The following is a 23,833-nucleotide window of genomic DNA, read 5'->3' as shown; positions in this document are numbered from 1 at the left end:
GCATGTGCCACTGGCTCAGCTTTGTGCATGTCCATTGGCATGATCGCAAAGACATTTTATTTTGCTTCTGTGGATGGGTTGTGCTTTCAGTGCCTATCTCTCACAAAAGTGGCTTTTTTGCTAAACTGAGAGAAATCTAGCAATTTTTTGAAGTTATGTCTAAAAGTGGGGCAGATCACAGACTTGTAGAAATTGAATGCCTGCTCTTTACTCAACATGACCGATTCTCTCTTAAAGGTAAATCAGTGGTATAATATCCAGCATATTAACACAGCATTATATTTCAAATTCTCATCTAGCTACCTTGTGTCTCTTGCAATACCTTGGTAAAAGCCCAGCTTTCCATTTTATCAGCCAGTGTTTGGGAGAAATTTTGTAATGGCAAATGATTCTTCACTGCTTCATGTTTCTGTCTTCATTTACTGCTGTCACAATAAAATTTCTGTCCCTATGGCTCTATCTTTTAATTTCTTTGCTCGAGGAGGTTCTAGAAGTCCATGAGTTTAGAGGTATGTGGAGGAGACTGGTGATGACTGGGAGGAAAGCTGCAGTCGTTGAAAGCAGGATATGAGCACAATTCAGCCCCCATTTCATGGGTAAGCCCACTGTTTGCTGTGATTTGGAGGGAGCTCTGTTCTGTTTGGGGCTCCCATTGCCCACTTGCTGGGCACAGGCTGACCTGCTCTTTAATCAAGAGTCTTGCTGCCATAGAACTTAGACTGTAAAATCTATTTTGCCCTTAGTCTTCATATCACAATTCAAGTCATGGTTGGTTTGTTTGATATGGAGTAATGAAGGCTTGAGATTTTCTTGAGAGGGAAAGTGAGGAGATGGTAACCAGGAGAGCAAGAATTGTTTGGAGAGAAGACAGATTTGAGCTATTAGCAATATAAATGCTGTATTTGATGCTGCCAAAGCCATTGATTGGCACAAAATTAATGTAAGAGCACTCTTTTTTGGATTACAGCTCCTTCAGAGGGAAGTAAAGCAGTCCATTGTGGGTAAAAAACCTTAAAATCCTTCTTTCCTGAAATGATTACTGACTCATAAGGAGTCAGACCGAGCACAAGTGTAGGATACCTTTGTTTTGTGGGACCCTGAAAAACAGTCCCAGAACTACAAAGAGTTGTGTTATATTAACATGACAGGACAGGATATCATATATAATAGTAATAAATGTCAAAATCTGCACATACAGACCCACAACTGTAAGTATTTTCTAATTATTGAAATTTAAATTGACCTAGTTATGCATTTATGGGTTGTTTTTCTTATGTATCCTTTTTTTATTTTGATTTCTGCTAGTGAAGCCAAAGAAAAATAGTAGCTAAGCATTCATTTTATGCTGATGAATTTCTTCTTTGTTTTAAAACTCAAGTTAAAAGAAAAGGAATATAAATGAAACAAAACAACAGATAAAATAATCTAGATGTCAGATGTATCCCTGGAGACAGAGAGAGGTGTCAGCATGATCATGTAAGAAATCTTTAGCTAAAACAAAGTTCAGTACCTAAGAGCATCTTGTCACTTAGAAATTGATCCATTTTGTATCTCAGAGGAATTGTATTCATTTGAATTTGTTGATTAGAGAGTGCATTGCATTAGCAAATGATACTATTTAGCAAAGAGCTGAGCAAGTACCAGGAGAAAAACCCAAGACTTCACTCCAAAATGCATTTTGTTCATCTATCTAATGAAACAAAATATTTTCCTTGGATTTTTTTCAATAAAAATGCAACAGAAAATTGGATATTTTATTTAAATTAAATCTGATAATGAAGTTATTTGCTATGGTACTGACTGTCCTGGTAAATTTGGTGGTAGTGACACTGAGCAAGAATGTGATAAATGGTGTGGTAAGGCAACTTTTCAAATCAATGGAGTGTTAGGAGGATTGAGGGTTGGGGGTTTTTTAGCAGTACTATTACATGTAATTTAAAATATTTTAAATTCTGCAGTTCCAATTTTCAAATCATCAGAGTGATGTGTCTCCATAGTCCCTTGTCCCTAGTAATAAGGCTTTAAATAGCTATTCTTCATATAAGAAATCACTGCTGCACATTAACATTAAACTAACATGTAAGGAGTGAACTGTATTAATTAGTAAGTTAATTTCTCTTGACTGCAAGTTGATAGTAATCAGATGTGGGGAAAAAAAATCCTAGTATAGTCCAGTTTAGGCAAGATGTGCTGTACAATAATTTGTTATGTGCTGAAAGTACTTCAGATTCTGTGATTGTTTTTTCTCCCTATCCCTCCCTCCCAATCTCATCCCTGTTAGGAATACTAGGAGGAGCCCAGGAGCCCAAAGGAGTGTACCCCTCATCACTGAAGGGACAACACAGGAAATGTGTATAAGGCTAACAGCTGAGAGGAACATGCTTCGTATCAGCTGAATTAAAACGGATGGGCAGCATCATTGGAACCATGGGGTGCAGCAGTTCTGTAGCTGACAGGAAGTCAGAGAATGGTGAGTGTTGCCTTCATCTTCAGGGCAAGTGGTTGTTCTCTCTCTAACACCAGAAAAAGATTGCAAGGTAATGTTCCCCCCCAGTCCTGTTGTCAAAATACTTGTTCAGGGAAATTATATTATAATTATTTTCTTTTTAAGACCATGCATAGCTTTTAGATGCTGGCTGAGGTCAGGAAGCAGCTTTAGATCTCCTCTAACATTGACAGATTGGGTTGTAAAAGATTCACAGCATCTGGGACAGAAGCTTAATTTCAGAGGTGTCTGTGCTCACTCTGTCACTGGCAAAGCTTAGGGGGTAAGGTATTGAGTGGGACCTTTTATGACTTTTCACACCACAGGTTCCTGGGCAAACCGCCCCAATTCCCTGCTGTTGTGTGACCCCAATTATGAAATGAGTGTAATAAAGCAGAGCTATTACAATGACTTCAAAATCAGTTTTCTGGCCTACCAAGTGCCTGGCCTGACATTCTCCCTGAAAAATACTGAGGCTGTCAGCTGAAAGTCTCCAAGGGACTTGGATCATCACCCTCCTTTTAATCATACCTTGATATGAACTCATCAGTCTTTGCACTGGCAGGTGGATTCCAGGATTCACTCAGACCTTTGTTCAGACCCTCTGTGTTCTCTTTCAAGATTTTTCATTAAAGCACAATTTATTGGTCAGCAGAGAGCCATGTTACATGGTACTGTGCACAGTGTTAGGACACTATTATGCTGAACAGCCATGGTTGAAAATGAAGGCTTTTTTGGCTACCAAGCCAGGACACGACACACAGGAAGATGGTGACTAAGAAGCAGGAACACTTAGTCATAGCTACAGGGATCCCAGCTGACTAGTTTGAGAGCAGCCCCCTGCTTTGTGTATGCTATTGCAAAGCAGCATCAGGGCTGTACCACAGCAGTGAAAATAGAATGGAATTGTCCAGAGTCCCAGACCTACCTGTAACTGGAAGGCAGCTCTTCCTCTTTGGGTTTGCATGCCATGCCTACATGCGTCTCTGCCATGTGAGACCTTGGGGATGTGCTACTTGGGAATATTTCTGAATGTGTAAAAGCTTGGAGTGGGCATGAGGAGCTGTACTCTTTCTTGATCAACAACCATCAATGCACATTGATGTGGGGATTAGGATTTTATGTGCTTGCTAGACTGTGTTTTGTCTTCTGGAGTTGCTGGATGGTTTCCTTTCTGCTCTTCAATGGTAGTCTAGTTGCTGATGCTGAATCATCATTCAATCTTCAGCCTAAGGCTGTACACTTCTCTAATGCATTAATAACCCAAATTTAACAGATACTTGTTGGTGTAGAGACCTTCTTCAACTGATTACAATTTATTTTAGAGATGCAGTTTAGCCTAATATGAAAATCATGTTCTGATTCAGTCCTGAGAATAACAGTGCTGTAATAAGTACAATTAAAAAAAAAGAAAGACAGGAAATGTTCTGTTAGATTTGCAACATTAACCAAAGTGATTGATATGTATCTGTCTTATGTGATAGCAATGGAACTGTGCCATGTTAAGTGCTCAGGACCATTAAGCAACCCAGGGGGCTTTAATGGGAAGTTTAATGGCTCTGATGCTGGAAATCCATTTCTGTGCTGGTGATTGTGCTTTGCCCCTTAGGTACTCTTCAAAAACAGAAATGTTGGTGACAGCCTTGCTGTAATGTCTCAGGCTTTCAGATCTGTAGTAGTGGAGACTTCCAGAAAGTACAGAAAATAAGAAATCTCAGAGTTTATGCAGGGTCTGAAGGATGCTCTTAGTAATATAAAGATCATGTTTCCTTCAGGCAGGAGGATATTTCTAGAATGGATGCAGTATCTATAGGATCAGAGACTTTCTGGATTTTGGTCTTGTCTAGACTAGAAAATTTTACCACTTTAACTATACTGTATACTAATAAATGGTAAAATAAGCAAACAACATGTTGTTATGGCATCTGTAAGCATTTTTATAAAAATGTTTTCTTGATGTTATACTCTATTAATAGAATCACTTTCCCATTAATATTTGTCCCTACCTGCATAACTATCAGTAAGAAAAAAATAATTCTCGCTCAGGTTCCACTCATTCTAGCGTAAAAATTCCTGGTATTTGTGATAAGTTACAATAATTGACTGTTGTCCCTGTAGTACAGAGTTTTTCTTTACTGTTTTGCAATGCAGGACAGTGCCCATCACAGGACCTCTTTCTGCCCCCAGATGTTTCTCTGCTTAATAAACTTTTATCTGAGCATTTAAAGGATATGTGATCTCTTTGTAGCATGAATGAGGCCTGAAGGCAGCAGGCTCTTTCCTCCAGGCTGTAGTCTTGATGATTGTCCTTCAGTGAAGTTTCCAGCACTTTTCCAGACTGAGACCATTGTAGACACAACTTCTTGAAGTGCTGAGTGGAATGCATATTCAGCACATAGTCAAAAACAGTCATCTGGCATGTTCCATTGAATTTTTGGGGTGACTGTTCTTTTGTTAGCCAAGCTATCTAGAACTATACCTCACTGCCTGTTTGGTTTCTCTGTAAGCAACATATTCTACCCTTCAATACCATTTGTTAACTTTTTATCTTAGGATTTGAATTTTGCTGGTTTGCTGATGCAGCTCTGCCAGCAAAAACTTTCTGGTAGAAGAGGCTGTTGCAAATACTGTCATAAATGGTTGTTCATGTCACAGCTTGAAAAATCAAAGCTTTTTACAGGAGATTGATAAAGAAATACACTGTTGAAAGGCTAAACTGTTCTTCCTTTCTTCACCTTCCCAAAACCCATAGCGTGCCCACAGCTGAACTTAACTGACTTCTTACCTGGGTACTATCTTCAAGAGAATTAAATGGTAAAGGTTACTAACTACTTAGGCCTGAGCAAGTCAGCTAGCTTGGGATTTGTGTCAGAAGACAGAAACAGTAAAGGCATCATGTATTTTTTTCAGTCTCACTTTTACTGGATTTCATCTTGTTGACTGTGCACAATGGACTGAATCATCATCTGATTGCAAAATTCTGCAAAGGCAGCATGCATATTTTCCTTGTAGATTACCCTGCATCCATGTGTACTCCACTGCTTTATTTTGACAGTTATTAGAGCTGCAATCCTCATCCAGAAGTGGTACCGCTTTACGATGGCCCGGCTGGAGATGAGGCGCCGCTATTCTCTCAGTATCTTTCAGTCAATTGAATATGCTGATGAACAGGATCAACTACAGGTTTGTAATCTTCCATTCTTCCTATAAAACAGTTATGTTATCCCCAGGACTGTGGTTGCACAAACAAAATGGGTGTGTGGTGATTTCTTCTACAAAGCTGGGTCTTGATTAATAAAACTGTTTCGCTGCCTGACACATGAACTAAGTTGTGTGTATTCATACACAGTCATACAGATGAATGTAACTACACAGGCTTCAGGACACCATTCTGCCATACAGCATGTCTAGGGTATAGGTTCCTGTATAGCAGCTCTGTTAGCCAGGGATTGCAGGTCAGTTATAGATCACTAAGGGTGATCTAAACTGTCTGTGAGGCAATACATGTGCAACAGAGATATCAGTGTTTCAGCATGTCAGCCCAGGCTTCCCTTAGGGTCAGTATAGGAAATTTGGAACTTACAGGCCTTTGTGTTCATCCTAGCTTCTGTGTCAAAGTTGGCTCAGTGCATTGTAGCAGTTGTTTCTATTGACTATGAAGGAAGTCTAGGCAAATAGTCTGGGTGGTGGGAAACATCAGCAGCAGTGAAACAGCCCTGAAACATTTTATGTATTCATGAAGTGTCAGTTGTGAATTCGTAGCAAAAAAAGGAAAACGAGCTATTTTTGTAGTAGGACACAAATTGTGTCATTACTGCAGGCTGACACTATGGAAATATACAGTAGTGACTTATATTCCCCTAAACGGGAAATTGCAAGTAATTGAGGAAGAAAGATGTTAATGCTTGTTGGATCACGTAAACTGATCAGTGTATTTGTTCTTTTCTTTTTCATACTCAGCTATCCAACTTTTTTACATTCATGCTGGATCATTGTACTCATCCTGATTCAGGTAACAATAAAAATAAAAGTAATGTGCAGATTGTGCTTGAAAAATTTGATGTGAAGAAAGTTAATTTTCAATGTGATATTTACAGCTTATGGCTGTAAATATTGGGCTTGAGGTTTGATGTCCCAAATACTGTAATATGAATTTGATCCTCTAAGTGTTACACTGACACTATTCACTATCTACTTAGTAAGTCAGAGCAGTTAGTAAGTCAGAGCAGTCAGTAAGTCAGAACAGATGCCTGTTGTCCTTATGAGAATATTCAGAGATGCTCAGAGTGCTTCCTTATATTTTGCTGCCCTTCTTAGGGAATCCAATTTTCACAGCTTTCTATACATGTTTTCTTAAGCTATGAGATGTTGATTATTCAGAAAGAATGTGTTCACTTGGTTTAAGGCAGGTATAATGAAAGAGGTTGCTCTTTTTCCCCCACCACCCACCACCTCTGGCAGTTCTGGACCACGTTTTAATATAATTTGTTCTAGATTTCACTGCAACATGTATCAGTATGTGAATGATAAAAAAGGAAATAAATTTAAACTGCTGGAGATAAATCTTTACAAACCATCTCAATTAAGCTTCAGTTATTCAAGGAATAACCTTTAATTTTTGAAGTATTTTGGGATCCTTGGACATAACTTACTTTTGAGGTCAAGCTCAACAGAAGGACAGACTGAAAGTGATTCCTAAGTCCAGAAAACAAACATGACTCCCTTGAACAAATTCAGAATAGATCTAATCCCAGTGGAGTTAAAAATGAGGCTGTCACCTTCTTATTGCATTACAAGAGAATGCCTTTTCTCTTTCATCTGGTCTAGCCATGGGTTATTTCAATTAAAATTTGCACAAGATACTTTGATAGCAGGATAAAACCACCATCAAAACCTTAAGTGGTTCAGTGTTCTAATGACAACCGGTAGAAATTGCAATTTTGCTCTCTTAAATACTTTAGAGTGCCTAATGCTCTCTGTGCTCTGCAGAAAAATAAATTACATTTGAGCCTTGCTCCAAAGTCAAGGCAAATGATACAATAGTCCTCCCTTTGATTTTTTTTTTCCATTACTGCCATATTATGTGAAAAAAATCTGCTTTAGTCATTTAACTTCCTGGGAAGGAATTGGCAAATTCAAAGAAAATCAGATACTGCTCATTTCATCTACTTCTTCATGCTGCTAGTGCACCTCTGCTCAGCTTTTCCACCTGAATGGGAAAGAAAACAGTAGTTCTAGGTCTGAGATTTTGCACAATATTGTTAATCTCTATTTTTATTATAATATTAAAATGGATTTTTACAACTGCTTGTTGTAGATATGATTTTTCCACCTTTATTAACTGTGTCTACTGACAGAAGGAATGAAGGTGAGGTGTCTCAGGTGACTTGCTAGGGCTCAAGACATTGCAGAGCACACTGCTACATGCATAGGCTGTTCATGTGCAGGTGGAGATCCGAGCCTCACCTGTGCACAGTGAGGGATATGGAGGGTCCTGTGGACTGCTCCTCATCACCACTGCACAGGTCACCTGCTCTTGGTCTTGTAGATATTGGGAATTGCAGATGTGTTTAAGACTGAAACACATGATAAAGTGTATATGATTTATGGTAAAGCGTTCTTTGTCTTGATAGCTTAAAACTTCCATCTTTTAGGACTGATGTTGTTAAGACTTGATAACTGCTCCAAAGGCTCTATTTTTGTCTTTTGTCTTTCTAACAGCATGTGTTACAGCTACCAGAACCCTAAACAAAAAAGAAAAATTCCGCTGTATGTTTATATATAAGGCTGCCTATGCAAAGGAGCTGACTTAGATTTTTTTTGAGGAATTGCATATCGAATGTGTATTGTGTGGGCTGTGGTTATTTTGCCCAACTGCTGGCCGTGTGCATTCTTTGCTTTAAGCTCTTGATTGCTTGCTCCTGAAAGTGACCTTTGCAGCACTCATGCTAGCCCCACTAATGTAAGCAAAATCAAGTGGTGAATAGAGGGATTCTTAAAGAACTGCTTCCACTTTTGCTGAATCACCATCTTGAGATGTGAACCACAGTGAATGTAAACATAACAATCAGAGAGGCTTCAAATTGACTTTGCTATTCTCAAGCATTTTCTAAAACCTCCAATTTTCTGGCTTTTTTAAGTGTGTGCTCACTTAAATTAGAGTGATAGCATATGGTTCAAAAGCTGTCTCCAAGAAGACAGTATATAATATTCTTACCAAAAAATATTACTGTTCTTCTCAGTATGTGATAAGCAAGTTAGCTGAAAAATTTGTGATCTGTGGTTTTCTTTATAAACTACTCAGCCTCCACCATTAATCTTGTTACTTTCCTCTTTTTAATCTGTTTTTTTCAGATTATGTTTTGCAAAGAAAGAAAGCAGCTGCCATCTCATTAACACAGTCGTGCTTTTGATGTGATTGTTTATCTCTTATACCCTAAAGCTTTTTTTATCCTCTCATTCTCCTTAAGATGTCAGTGTAGTTTGTGATTGGGATATTATACAGCTGAGTGTATCGTTCTGCTTCTTATTAAAGGCTATTTTGTAAGGGTTTGTGGAAAATAAGAATAAACCCCTTTTCTACCTTACACTTCTCTCCCTCATTTCCTAAAACAACCTTCCTACCTTCTCAGCTTTCAATGGAAAGTTCTCTGGTCAGAGAAAGCTGGAAACTGCCTTTCCAGCAAAAGATGACCCATTTACTCACTCTTTTATGGGCACATTGAGGGTGAGAAGACTACAGACACATCCTGAGAAAAATGGTAGGACTGGGAATCTAAACCTGTTCCTCTCAAGGTCACGAGGGCACCTCCTGGAGCCTTCCTTCAAAGGGGAACAAAAAAAAAGTGTTGTGTTCTGCAGTTTCACTCCCCATGATGCCTCCCTTACAGCTTTAACACTCTTCCAAGATGTTTTGCACAGTGATTCTTACAGTGGGGAATGTTATAGCTGCTTGCAGTTTGTAGCACCAGGAATGGTGTGAAGGAAGAAATGTTTGAAGCATTTTAGAGACCTCCTTCCTCTTTGTAGGCTCGGTGTCCATTTGGCTTTGACCTGAGGGCTGTGCATCAGTATCTGGCTTATATAAGAGCACTTCTCAGGAGTCAGAGGTGCTCTCAGGTACGCCAGTGGTCAGGCTGAAGGCACACTGATGGTGGCAGAACAGAGAACTGATTTCAGAGCTGCAGAAGTAGCTGATTCCCAGTTACCCCCATAGTGAGTACACTCTTGGCAGTGGCAGCTTTGACTTGCCGTGAAAAACTCCCATGACAAGGTGATCTGGTCAGGAGAATCAGGTCTTTGAGCTTTCTGTGGCCAGATTGACTCCACTTAGCTCTGGCTGTTTGTGCTGAACATGGAATATGGCTGCAGGGTAGTTTTTTGGGTTTTGTTAATAGTGAAGACTCCCTGAGCCTGGGCTAGACTTCAGGTGTCAGAGTACAAAGCAGGTCATTGCCTGTGCTTCCTCTAGTGAGTGAAGAGATGCAGACGCTGGCAGAAGATATTTCATTCTTTCTTGACACATGTGCCTGAACCAGGCATGCCAAGACTTTTCATCCCTGTCTTTCAGTATGAACTGAAAGAACCTTGACAGCTTTGACTAGCAAAATGTGAGGGGTGCTGAATCCTTCAGAATTAATCCTGTATGGGGCATGTGGTGAGCTGGGGTACTTGCTAGACAGCATAGTCATTCCCCAGGCTGCATTAGGTCATCCATTACTGACTGTTCAGAGATGGGACAGTCATGCTGTGCAGGAAGAAGCCATAAAATCCAACTGAAAGACAGCCTGAGGAGCCGTAAGCACACTTTGAGGGTAATGACCATGACTGGCCTCTGACAATTCATCCAGAAAGTGGAAAATGAGGTGTACTTTGCAGAGATATGTCCTATAGGGAAGGATTGGGTTTCCCAGCCTGAGCATGTGCCAAAACAGAAGTGAGTCTGTGAGGAAGGCAAGTTCATATTCAGAGGTAAAGTGATGGATGGATGGCCTACTGTGTGCTGGAAGGGAAGACAGGAGTAGGAGCAGGCATGGGCCTGCTTGGCTTGAAACGCTGAGAGGATCACTGACTCTGAAGGAGTCAATTTAGATGAGAACAGCTGGTTAGAGCAGGCAAGAAATGAAGCATTTGGGTGGTCTGAGGAGTTGGTTCTGCAGTCACCCACTTCTTGGGAAGTAGGGTGCAAAGAGAGATACTGTCCAGAGGCCTGCTGCTAGAGCTGGAGCAAGAATTGCTGCAAATGTGCTTGGCTGATCACATGTGAGAATCAGCAACTTCAGTCCATAGTGACATGCTGGTGTCCAACCAGACAAAGCTGTAATCATGGTAGAAGACTGCAAATCAAACTGCACTTGGTGAAAATGCTGAACCCTGAGCACCTTCCTGTTACTTGATGCTTTAATCCATTTAATTGGCTGAGTATAATGTTGCATTAACGCTGAATGTGCTAATCAGCTCACAGCTGAAGTGTTGATAGTAAAAAGGGACTTAAAAATCCAGATTACATTTTTATCTACTTATTTCTTCAATATGGATTTTATCCAGTTGTAAGACAAGTTGGTCTTTATGAATGTCATAATTTATGAGGCCACATGCTGGTTTTGGCTACTGTGAGTTTTGAGTCACAGCTACAGGTCAGCTGTAAATCAGCAATAAATAATACAGCTACACAGCTGTAAATAATACATTTTTTTTGCAGTTGTAGGAAATCAGGGTTACAGAAAACCTAACTGCAGCCCAGTAAAAAGTGTTTACAATAACCATCTCTCAAGAGCAACTCTGAGACAGCATCTGCTAGAACATTTTTGTTTAGGGCCTGGTTCTCTATTTTAGAATAATATATGGCTGAGACAACCTGCAAGAAGAAAACACTGAAATCTGTTGATCAGTCAGTTATGTTCTAAGGTTATGTAAAAAAAATATTGGATTGAAGCAATTAGCAGTGTTCCTGCTTTCTCCATGTTCCGGGAAAATTAGAAGCTATGCTCTACTTTCACCACTCTGTTTTTGTTTACTTTATTTCAGCCAGTAGTTTTATGGCAGCCGACCAAAAGCTGGCATTGTTTCCCAGCTGTATCAGAAAGACTTGATTTGCAATCTGCTGTGAACAAACAGAATTTTGTTGGTGACTTTTAAAATAATCACTGTGACCTGCTGGTATTTAGCCTAAAATTTTTGAGTAGAAAATAAAAGCAGTAGAAGTGAATCTTCAAAACTTGTATTAAAAGTGTAATACTGAACTTTAAACAGATTATGGTCATTAAATAATCAGCCAAGACTTTTGTGTCTCCTTGCCTCAGGGGGAAGGAGAAGGAAGTTTGTACCAGATGGTGGTTCTTGTTACCTGTGAGCAGAATGTTCCACAACTTCAGTGCAAAATGTTTTGCACCCTGATGACAGCTAACAGCAGCTGGAAAAGAGTTTTTGCCTTTTTTTAACTTTGGTTTTGTCTTTTTTTCCTTGTTGTGGTTGATTGGTTGGTTGGTTTCAGTGTTGTGAAACAGTCTGGGGAGACCTGGAGCTTTTCCACTACAGGAGGCAGGAGTCAGCCGCTGTAATACTGCAGCAGTTAAAGCAGTTACATTCAGCCAGTTCTGGCCACGCTGTTACAGCTCTGTGGGGGACTGAAGTTTCTACATTTTTGTTTTTCTTCCATCTTGTTCCAGTTTCTCAAATTTTCACCAGCCCTAGTGCTCCTCAGGTGGTGGATGAAGACTTATGTTTAAAAGAATTTGAAAAGAAGATTAATGTTCCAGACTCCTATTATGGACCACGACTCTCATTCCCCCTTACTGTTGAAGATGCCAATGCTCTCCTTCATGCTTTCAGGAATGAACAGGTAATTTGCAAGTAGTTTGTTTCATTTTTTTTAAACTTATTTTACATCTGTCAAGCTATAGTTCCACAATCCAATGTAAGGCTAAACTGGTGCCCAAAGAGATATTTCACCCTTCTTTTACATCTCATTACTTTTTCCTGCTAGCTCAGTGTGATCATAAATGTGCATGGTAAGCTGCCTTGGGAAATTAATCTGTCTGTAAGCTAACACAGTAATATCAAAAGCAGACAGTTCTCAGACAGACAAGTCCCCACATTTGATTCACTGCTTTGCTGCATGACCACCAGGCCCAGCTTCTGGGAGGAGGCAGGGACTAGTGAAATGAAATGGGAACCCTTAGCAGCTGCAAGGCAGGTGTTCTCAATGAGAGTGCAGGACTGGGGAAGGTGTCGTAAGCTAAATAGAAACTAATTATCATATTTTTATGGGTTAAAAGTGTTCATTGTTTGGTTCTCTTTTTCCCAGTACCACATTGTTTTAGAGGAATTGGGGTGTAAGGGTTAATCACCTATTGCAGGGTGCAAGAATCCACTGTAACAGTGGAGTGACTATAAAGCATTGCTAATGTAGCAGAACAGAGTGATAGCACAAATCTCTGGAGCTCAGGCTGCAGCTTCCAAGGTACTGAGGAGGCTGTTCCTCATTCTCTATATTCCTGAGCAAGCCCTTTTGTTGCCCACAAGATGAGGATGGAGCAGGGAGGCATTAAATGGCGCAGCTTTGTTTGAACTGGTAATTATTTGTGCTTAAGAATATGCTGTATAAAAGGGGCAAGGGTCTATCGTGCTTTTTTAATTTACTAAATCAGAATATTTTTCTCCAGAAATTTTCTGTGGAGGCTGGTTGTAAAAGTACAAAATATGAAGCACATAATAAATAAGCCAACCCAGACTTCACCTTACTGTCCACTCTCCCTTCTCTAACTATAGCTGGCATTTTCTTAAGGGAATAGTCATATGTAATTAACCTTTTTGTTTGCTTAAAAACATGAATCTTGAAAACTCATTTTGTTGCTCATCTATCTCCTCTACCAAAATTCCTCAGATCTCTGGTGGAGTTAAAAGTTGTAAAAATCACCAACCGACAAAATTTTCATAAAAAGCATTAGGAGAGAAGACCAGAAACTTCAGTGTTCTGTTGTTAAAATTTATTCGTTGTGAACAAGAAGATAACCCTTACCAAGGCAGCACTTACTGGAATTTTCTTGTCATTGTTCCTGAAATTTGCTGAAATATAATTTATGGCCTTTGGGGGGTTTTTGTTGGCTTGTGTTTTAGAGGTTGTGTGGGCTTTTTCTGGGTTTTTTGTTTGTTTGTTTGTTTTTTACTCACACCTAGAATTATATCCTTTTTATTTTTTTTTCCCCAATTACTTTAAACAGATGGCCTTATGCAATGATTCTGAGTGCTCTATCTTATCTCTTCTGAAAAACAGGAAGAGTAGAAACAGTATGGCATAAATAAAGTGGGAAAATCTGCAAAACAAGTTCAGTAAGGGCTCCATATCCATTCACTGGGAAGCAAATGCAAAGCTATGAATACTCCTAATTCCAAGCACTAGGCCATACAGCCTGTACTCATGTCTGGAGGTCTGCATTATAAATTACCTTGGCAGGACATGTCTGATATTAATAAAGCACACAGACCTAATTCAAAGAAGTCTTCCTTTTCTACCTGCTTTTTCTTCTCACAGCTGCTTCATGCCCGCTACGTACTGCAGCTGCTAAGTGAAACTAGGAGGGTTCTCAAGGAGATGCCAAATATCACCCATCTTTCAACTTCCTACTCCAAGGAGATAACTGTCTGTGGTAAGGTGCCAGAGAAGGTAACTGCTTTGGGCTATGGGTTGATATTCTAAGTGGTTAGTGAATAATACTGCCATTTCCAAATTCTGTCATTAGAATAACGTTTTCAATGCCCTTTAAAAAAATATTTCTTTTTATTTATTTTCCCCCACAAGTGCATAAATTGGAGCAAACAAAAAAAAAAAAAAAAAAAATCCTGAGTCATAGTAAGTATATTTTAAGAAATTCCCTCATCTCCACTTTCCTGTTCTTGTTTAACGTTCCTGAATGAGTCAGTATTAATTCAGCTAGCACTGCAGTGCAGCTTAAATACTCCTGCACTTCCACCTCTAAAATGCCACCAAGTATTTTGATCACTGGCTGTAAGCCTCACCTCTTTCTCCTCTCACTGAGAAAAAGACCTTACTAGTAATGATTTTAATGATTTTAATCATAATTTACTCCATAATGATTTTAATGGGGGTTTAATATGGGTGGAAAAAAGACCTTTTGTTGACAGCATGACTATCTAGAATAAACTGAAATTATAATAACCCCTCATTTCTAGGGAGATCCAAGAGGATGGGTAAGTCTTTATACAACCAACAAATTAATCTCACAGAATAATGTGTCACACTGTAAAGAACTAAGAGCTCTTTGCCTATTTATTTTGTTATATTTTTGTAAATTATGGATAATGGGATGCGGTATCCTGGCTTGACACAGAATGCAGTAGCTGCAAAACAGAACAATGATGATGACATAACTCTTGACATGTATCAGTGTGTGCTATGTGTAGTAGTAAAGTAGTATAAGGGAGGTACAAAACAAATAATGTTTTTTAAGAAGTGGTTATGGATCTACTTTGATTGCCAGAAAAGGATTTTTTTAAATGAGGTTTTGTATGAACAGTAATTCATTAACCAAGCCAACAAGACCCCTTTCCAAACCAAGGAAACACAGATTCATGCTTGTTCACAACACATGTTCTTGTTAAATACCCATTCCTCTTCATGTTTGTATTGCATTTGCACTATGTAACCAACATCAGAAGGGATCCCTCTCCTGTACTGAAACTAAAAGTTTTTGTCACCAGAAAGACCCTCTGCAGAAGACTGATAACCCATTTTTAAGTATAATCAGTCCAAAATGTTGATTTCCTTAAGGTATCACTCTCCATTTCTTTTAATTTCAAATTAATAATGCAGATTAAATATATGCCTGAAATGTTTGCATCCACATATTTGATAAATATCTATCATACCCTGGAAGATCCCTTAGAAAAAATTCAGCAGGCTCATAATTAATCAAAAGTTGCACAGAAAACATATACACATAAAAATGTCACTTTTGCTAATCATTGGTGGTAAAAGCATATTATCACAAGACAGGTTTTGAAAATTCTGCAGCTTGGTGGTGGTGAGACACCGACTCAGAGTCACAGAGGAGATTGGCTCTGTGATCATAAAATGCAGTCAGATGCACAGGGGATGTGCTGGGGTGAAATCCTCTTGCCTGTGCAAACAAACCTCTCAAAAACAGCCTAGTCCACCATTCCTGTAGCCTTAGCATTGAGGCACACAGGCATGGACAGTTCTTGACACTCTCCATCACTTCTTGCTGGTAGTAATCAAAACCTGTCCCTGAAACATGTTCAGTTGTGCAGTATAAAAAAGTAAATTTGGTGAATTTAAAGCCATTAGTATGCAGAAGTCTCTTATATTTCAAAATGTCTTTTAGTGGCATTTTCTGGGCTTATATACATAAGGAAAACATGGAGAAAGGCTTATTAGGTCCAACTAATTCCAGTTTTATAATTCCAGTTTCTTCCTTCTCTGTGAGAAAATTTTTAAAAAATAATAATTTTTTTTTCCTGTAGGAGATTTGCATGGAAACCTGGATGATCTTTTGCTGATATTCTATAAGGTAAGTAGGCACCCTGAGATTTAGCATTTTCACTTTATGACTCGTTAATAAGAACAATTATTTATGTGTGACAGATTTATCACCATTAGAACTGCTCATGTGGTGTGCGTATACCACACACACAGTTTGTGAAACTATTTGGTGTCTTTGTCAGAGCTTTTCCTTCTTCATATCCTCCTGCTCACTGTGAAGGAGATAGAGATGATTGCTTTCCTGCATGCTGAACTGCAGGAGGACTCCTTGCAAGGTCTCCAAAGTTCTGCCACTGTTTTAAATTCCATATTGACTGAAGTCTGCTAAAATCAAGAGCTGAGTTCCTGATGTAACACTACACCATGGATAATTTTGATACTCAAGAAAAAAGGCAGAAGCTTTCATTTAGGCCTTCCACTGATACCTGCAGATTTTTTGGTTTGCTTTTGGGTTGTTTGGGGGGTTTTTGTTGTTTTGGTTTAGTTGTTTGGGTTTGTTGATTTTTTTGTTGTTTCTTTGGGGGAGTTATTTTTGTTTCTAACAGGAAACAAGAGTGGTGTTTGAAAGCTTTTTAAGCCTTGGAAGCAATCACATGGTCTGCACAAAATACAAGTATTTTGGGTACCCTTTATACATCCTTTTTTATCATGCTAAAAAAGCATAGCCTGATTTTACTCGTGTAGAACAAATTAAGCTTCAGGCTAGCTTTTCCACAATTGTAAGTTTAACTGAAGATGCAGGAAATGTTGTGTATTTAGTTTCATATTTATCTTAATGATGAATCACCACCTTTGACTGAGCAGGTATTCTCTTTGATTTGAGCTTTCCGGGGGAAAGGGTTTGTGTCAGATCCTTACACATTCATCTGCACTGAGTGGAGACTGAAGTGAGCTAAACCAGATGTTTAAATGATGCAATTCTCCCCCTGCTTCCACCTTTGTTACACTTCGTCTGACACTTGTTGAATGAAAACGTGATTGTTTTGTCCAAGTGCACACCAGAAGTCTGTTGAAGTATAGTGAAAGTATAACCAGACCTTTTTTTATAGAGTCCTGCTTTTCTTACTAATCAACCATCTTTAGCTGGTCCTTGGCTTGCAGTTTCTTAGTTATTTAGATCTCTTTTAAAAACTGGAATAAGAGTATGATACATATTGGTTTCATACATAAAGCCTGGAATGGGAAATATAACTATTTTGGAGATAAATGCTCAAATATAACTTTATTTACAACTGCAATCAGCCTGCATTTTGTTTTTTTGGAGTAAACAGATTCTTTCCCCCTCGTCTAATGGATGCTATAAAGAGAAAAAAAAATGCAGCTCTCATCCTGACTTCAGTAAATTCAGAGCCAAAACTCCCACTGACTTCATACTAGAAATAACACCCAGTTGTCCTCTGTTAAACTTCTAGGGGAGTCCCTTCCATCAAACCAAATAAAATGGGCAAATGTTTCGTCATTTCACAGTAGAAAATATAGAAAGCATATGATGGAGCTGATTAGTTATTGAGAAGCAAATTAAATGACACTATTTTCTGTCCCCTCAGAGTTTACTCAGATGAGCTGCAAACCCAGTTGTCTTCTGGGATCCATGTTTTTTCCTCCTTCCCAAACTCTGTTTCAGTTGGAAGGGATTTCATCCTCCGAGTTGATACAAACTACCTTAAACAAGAGGGTGCAATCCCTAACAATGCCATGGGAGTGATCTCGGGCTGCACAGGGCAGTGCCGAGCTGAAATGGATTCTGGAGGCCTGCATGCAGACCAGGCTTGTCACTTCCATAAACCACCCCCAGCAAACACACAGAGCTGGCAGTCTACAGCATATTGATACAATGCTGCAGATGGTGTATAATCCTTACACCTGGTTTGGCTGAAGCTAAGACACTTTCTTTTTCCCTCTATAATCAGTTTGTAAGGTTCATTCAGGCACTGCATTAATCTTTATTATATTGCAGTGTTTCCTTATACTCCTTGAAACACTTGAATTTTAAATTATGTATTGCTAAATTAGATTGTTAAAGGGATGCTATAGATAGAAATAGCCTGAAGCAATAGAAAATGCCAACAACAAACGGAAGTTAATTAATCACTAACCCAGGAGATACAGTAATAATGCCCAGCAGCAAGTTGCTGATCATTAGAGGGCCTTGTTTGCCTCTGTGACACACCAGTGGCTGCAACAGCCTTTAATTTAGTTTTGCTCTCGTTGGTTGAAACCACAGAAAAGGAAACTGCATGGGTGTGGAACAAAACTAAAATGTCACATTGAAGTTAGGAGTCCAAACCAAACTTGTTTAAAACTGAAATTGTGTGTAACCTTTTCCAAAAGAAGGATGATGGAATCTGGAGAGTGCTCCAGTAGATGTAACTTTCCATGAGGACTGCAGTTAGAATGGTTATGTGTATATTCACAATCTGCTGGTGAATTCACATGCCTATTGGTTTTAAGGCAAAGATTGTATTTATTTATCTATCTTTCCATAAACTGCAGAGTGTCTCCTGTCTGTTGCACTCCTGAAATCCATCCTCTCCTTTTTAAAATCACTTCAACCCACTGCATTAGAAAAGTCTCGTACATTGCCACCCCTGTGAGCACAAAGCAAGCACAGCCCCCTTCTAAGTTAACTTGGAAAGGGCTCAGGACAGGCTATAGCAAAATCCAAGGAAGCCGAATTTGCAGCAGCTGGGATGGAGAGACCCAGGTTCACTACTGCATCCTAACATGAAAGCACAGGACACTGACTGGGACAAAAATAGATATTCTCATAAGGATTCAAATGACACATTTCATCGAGTCCCTGGCTACATCACACATCCTGCAATAAACCCACTAAGGCAGAATACCAGTAATGCCATAGCAGCACAAGTAAGGCTTGATACTAACACCATAGGTATACTCAAGTGGGAAGTCTTGCAGTGCTGCCAAACCTTTTAAGAGTGGCTTCCACAGTTATAATGTAATTTTATAGATATTCTACTGATATTCTTGTGCATATCGATTGAGAAAACAGAGGCTTCCCTTTTCTGGCAAGTGAAAGTTGAAATACTATTTCTGATTTTCATGACTGGAAATGATGAAGCTACATACAGGTGGTGCTATATTTTCTGTAAGTTGATGGCACCCATTGATGTGTTGCTAATTAATCTAATAAAACATACCATCGGTTCAAAATACTTGTTTTTACTAAGTCACTATTTATAACAAAGCATTTCTCTGTATCTTCAGAAAAATATAAGGGAAAAAATCCCTGCATATACGACCTCTCAGGTTTGTGAGCTTTCAAGTAGATCTTGGCTCTCAATAGTAAAATTCAAGTAGTGTTTTCAGGATTAAAGCAACTAAAATCAAAATCTTCAATGTTCTGTCTTAAGATTTTTTATCCTCTGGACTAGAGTCCTTCTCAGGAGTTTTGGAAGTATACACTACAAACAATGTAAATATATTAAATCCATTCAAACTTATATCAGAAGATAATTTTTCATGTATTTCTTCCATTCAAACTGAATGACTTCCTTCTGTTTGCAAGTGTACTTTTTCCTGGTGACAGTTGCATTAACAAGAATGTGTATTTTACTACGAGACTGATGTTCCTTTTGGTCCCTTTTGATTAAATATAATAGGTAGAGGAAAGGATTAGAGTTGGCATTGTAAGAACAGCCAGAGAGGTCCTCTTTTCTCTAATGGCTTGGGTTGTCTGACATGAAGGTTTTTATTCTAAGCAGTGGAAATAAAAAAATGCTGCATTTTAGATCTCTGTATTATGCAGCATTTTTTTGAGGATTTCTAGTAATGGGATCTCATTTAAATGCTATTTCCTTTATTACAGTAGCATAGCAGCCTCTCTAAATGCCCCTTTTTTTATTTCTGCAGAATGGTCTGCCTTCAGAACAAAACCGCTATGTCTTTAATGGTGATTTTGTCGACAGAGGGAAAAATTCTATGGAAATACTTATAATCCTATTTGCATTTCTTCTTATCTATCCCAATGATTTACACTTGAATAGAGGAAACCATGAAGACTACATCATGAACCTGAGGTAGATTTTGGGAGTGGGGCAGGTAGTACCTGGGCTATCACTGGAAATATTTGAGCTTTTGAATGCTACTTAATCCACTGTGACAGCCTAGAACAGAAATAATGTTCTGTTAAGTAGTCGTGTACTTTTGCCTTTTCAGCGTATGTGTGGGGAAGGAACATCCTCGCTACACACAGACATTTGAACAGGAGTCATGTCTTGTCCTTCATCTAATCATAATCCACTGAAGTCAGAGGGCTTAGTGCAGCTTCCGGAGTATCAAAATTGGGGAAGGATTGATGGAAGGATGGTGTTTTAGTTAAAGCACATATTTAGGAAAATCTGATATTTTATTTAACTTTGAACTAAGATTTCAGTTCTCTAACACAAGGGGCAGGTAAATATCCTACCTTCCACTCAGAGGAGCTTCATTAGTTGGAGGTGTCAGTGCAGGAAAGCTGACATCCTGTTTTCTAACACAAATATTTGCACTCAGCTGTGCAGTGCAGCCAAGGGGGTGAGCACAGCCAGCGGCTCTGGCTGTAGTCAAAGTGTGACTTGGAGACAAAAAGCATCTCAGAGATGTGAGAACTCCTCAGTCCTACTCCTTACAATTCTAAGCTGCCCCAGAAAGTCTTTGGCTGACTGACTGGTGGATAACCTGCCGTTCACCTTGGATCATTTGATGTGTGCACACAGGATGTATTGCTGTTTTAACACAGTCCTCTGTGTTAGCACCTGGGTCAGAGGTCCATAGGCAGGTCCTACTAATGATCCACAAAAGAGAATCAGTTCCACATGATAGTTACTTTTTCAGCACCTAATTGAAAACACCCTGAAACCAACAAACATAAACCAAGATCAGTTACTTAATCTACAAGGTAGGAAAATTCCTCCCCAAAATAGCAAAAAATACTAAGTCTGTGATGGTATTGAGTCCACAGATGTATTCCCGTCTATCACTCTTTGCTGTGCATTTTGATTAGCAGTGCTGCACATTGGTGAATTTGAAAGCTGAGTGTTGTGCAAATGCCCTTGATGAAGCACATCTTGATGTCAAAGGAATGAAGTATCAAAATCCTTGCCCCTTGTGGGGGAAAAGACATAACAGTTGGATGAAGCTCTGAGCAATCTTATCTAGTGGAAGGTGTTCCTGCCCATGGCAGGGAGTTGGAATAAGATGATCTTTAAGGCCCCTTCCAACCCAAACCATTCTATTACATGATTCTATGATTATATGATATTTAAGACAGAAACTCTCTGAAGGTTTTGTGGGAATCTTTGCCCATCATCATGTTACTTTGGAATTTCTCTCTGGTATCTAAAAGAGCTGGCAAAAAGGCCTCTTAATAATTCTTGAGCTGAATTCTGTTCCCAACCTCTGTTATATACAAAAAAACAGTTTAACTCAATGCTCAAGACAGAGTGGAGGAAAGCATATTTCAGCTGAGGTGAGATGGAATGGCAGGTGAAAAAAGGGGCTAGAAAACTCCAGGGAAACACCATAGCACAGGAAATCATGCAGAAGGGACATACTGAAAACCAGTTCATGATGCTGTCCTGTTTTCAGATACGGTTTCACAAAAGAAGTTTCGAAGAAGTACAAGGTAAGATTCCTCCTCCATCCCCTATTTTTTTTTTTGTAGTCTTGCACATGTAAAATGAAACCTGTGTTTACAAGAAAACTTCAGTTTATTTAGATGTAGCAGAGAATTACTTTAGTGATATAGGTGAAATTATTTTGGCCTACCAGTGGAATGACTGACAAAACAATTTTAAGTGCTAGTCTCTTAGGCCCAGAGATCTACAGGATAAGTGACATCCATATCAAGAACACAAAAAGAGGTGTACATGAAAGAAAAAGTTTTTTCTTTGCTGCAGAGACAACCAAATGGCCCTAAAGTAAATGTCAAAACATGTTTGTTAGGGTTGCAGTTCAGGGTATCACCTGAACAAAACTGTTCATATAAGCTGTACCAGACACTTCAGCAAAACCATGAGCTTAGAAGCAACAGATTCTACCAGAAATAGGATCTAATATAAGAGTGTATTTTACAGGACCATTGGAAACAGATTTTGTGTCTTCTGCGAGATGTTTTTAGCTGGCTTCCCCTTGCAACTATAATTGATAGCAAAGTTCTTATCCTCCATGGGGGGATTTCAGACACCACAGATTTGGATTTCTTGAATGCACTTGAGAGAAATAAGGTAAGAGATCATATTCATGTGAACGTAATGTTTTCTTTTTAAAATTTTGCAGTATAAATGCTACATTTACATTAGGAAAGGACATGGCAGCAGTATAAGGCATGTAAGAAAAATAATAGTTCAATTTTTCTTCAAAATCTGGGCTTAGGAAGGAAGTTTGCAGTAGATGTTGAGAGCCAATTGTCTGGGTCTTTTGACCTTAAAATAGCTAAAGCCACTTTAGATGCCTCCTCCTGCAGCAATGACACATTAGCCAGAAATCGGGCTTGATTCTTGGGCATTTCCTTTAAACACTTTAGAAATCAATCTAGACACGTATTTCCAGCGCTGCCTTTTTTCCTGGGGCTGTGTTTCTGCCATCTGTTGTGTGGGGGAAGTTCTCCACCTGTGAGGTGCTCCCTTCACAGCAGCTGAGTGTTGTACATGTGGGAGAGCCTTTCCAGAAGGATCAGAATTCAAGAACTGGCCTTGATAAAACAGAATCTACTGCTTTTCAGGGATTTTTAAGACAGAAATGTACATGTGTTTTTCTGAAGTGATTAGCAAGCACAGATCTTTCAAATCAGTGGAAAGTGGTGTGGGATTTGGTCTTGATTTGGACACCTAAATCAAGATGTCTGCTTGTGATCAGGGTGCTGAGACTCCTTATAGTCAATGGAGATCCAGGAGACCTCGTGGAGATCATTACTTAGGTACAAGTCTCCAGTGCTGTTCAAGGAAGTGCCCCATTGGCTAGAGATGTCCCCTCTGGCCTTTTCCTGGCTCCAAAGAAAGTCTTCTCTGTAGGCCCCCTCCACCAGTCCCCTTTAGGCCAGATTTGTGTGCCCCCCTCACACTAATTCACAGACACAGTGGAGCATGTCAGATGGCATAGGAGAATAGTGTTTGAGCAACTTAATGTACCTTGTCATCGGTGACTGTGGAATCTAGAGCTATTTTTGTCATCCTCATATTTTCTAAAGCAGAAATAAATGCTTTGCAGGACTGTCAGTTATGTCTCTTTTTTAAAGATATGAAAAAGGGCATGAGCACTTCTGATCACTGGAGTCTTAGCTCTGTTGGCTGCACCACTGTGCACTAAAACTGGGTGCCTAACTACAGATAGAGTTGTCCTAACTGTGAGCTGAGTTCTTCCCATGCTTTCACCAGGGCTCAGCTCTGCATGTTTCTGATGCAGTATCTGTGAAATACAGAATTAGTAGGTCAAAGTTGCTGCCATAGGAGAGTGTTGCTAATGAGACATGTGTGGGCCACAACCCAGGGCAGTGTCACTCAAGGCCAAATGATGTATTTTAATTGGTACAGCTGGCAGCTGACAGGTTTGAAATATTGGTCAGTGCACTGGAGAATAACCCCATGTTGTGCATTTTGTTTTGAATTAGTCCTTTTCTTTGTTAAAAAGTAAAATCTGGGGGTCAGTGGACTGTGTATGTTTTATTTGTGGGTGGGTTTTTGATCTTGGGTTTTTTGTTTTGCTTTGGGTTTTTTGGGTTGGTTGATTTGGTTTTGGGGTTTGTTTTGGCTTTGTTCTGGAAATAAGCTAGTGTGAGAGAATTTCAAATGAGAAGACATTCCCTGGAGAAGAATCCATGTTAATGG

The 23,833-nt window shown here is 39.3% G+C and overlaps 1 protein-coding gene across 1 annotated transcript in view; it reads left to right on the top strand.

The window, feature by feature from the left end:
- The window catches only part of PPEF1 (protein phosphatase with EF-hand domain 1), a 34,421-nt gene that overhangs the window by 3,095 nt on the left and 7,493 nt on the right, over positions 1 to 23,833 (top strand). Inside the window, exons 2-10 of the mRNA XM_058842260.1 lie at positions 2,282 to 2,470; positions 5,541 to 5,668; positions 6,446 to 6,497; positions 12,154 to 12,326; positions 14,019 to 14,133; positions 15,989 to 16,035; positions 19,881 to 20,047; positions 21,597 to 21,633; positions 22,085 to 22,234. Of these exons, the coding sequence (XP_058698243.1) occupies positions 2,407 to 2,470; positions 5,541 to 5,668; positions 6,446 to 6,497; positions 12,154 to 12,326; positions 14,019 to 14,133; positions 15,989 to 16,035; positions 19,881 to 20,047; positions 21,597 to 21,633; positions 22,085 to 22,234 (933 nt within the window). The 5' untranslated portion in view covers positions 2,282 to 2,406. The remainder of the gene's footprint in view (positions 1 to 2,281; positions 2,471 to 5,540; positions 5,669 to 6,445; positions 6,498 to 12,153; positions 12,327 to 14,018; positions 14,134 to 15,988; positions 16,036 to 19,880; positions 20,048 to 21,596; positions 21,634 to 22,084; positions 22,235 to 23,833) is intronic.

The sequence above is a fragment of the Poecile atricapillus genome, chromosome 1, assembly GCF_030490865.1.
Source record: "Poecile atricapillus isolate bPoeAtr1 chromosome 1, bPoeAtr1.hap1, whole genome shotgun sequence".
NCBI classification, from domain to species: Eukaryota; Metazoa; Chordata; class Aves; order Passeriformes; family Paridae; genus Poecile; species Poecile atricapillus.
Note: the sequence above shows the minus strand (reverse complement) of the source record. Positions and strands in the feature narration are given on the sequence as shown.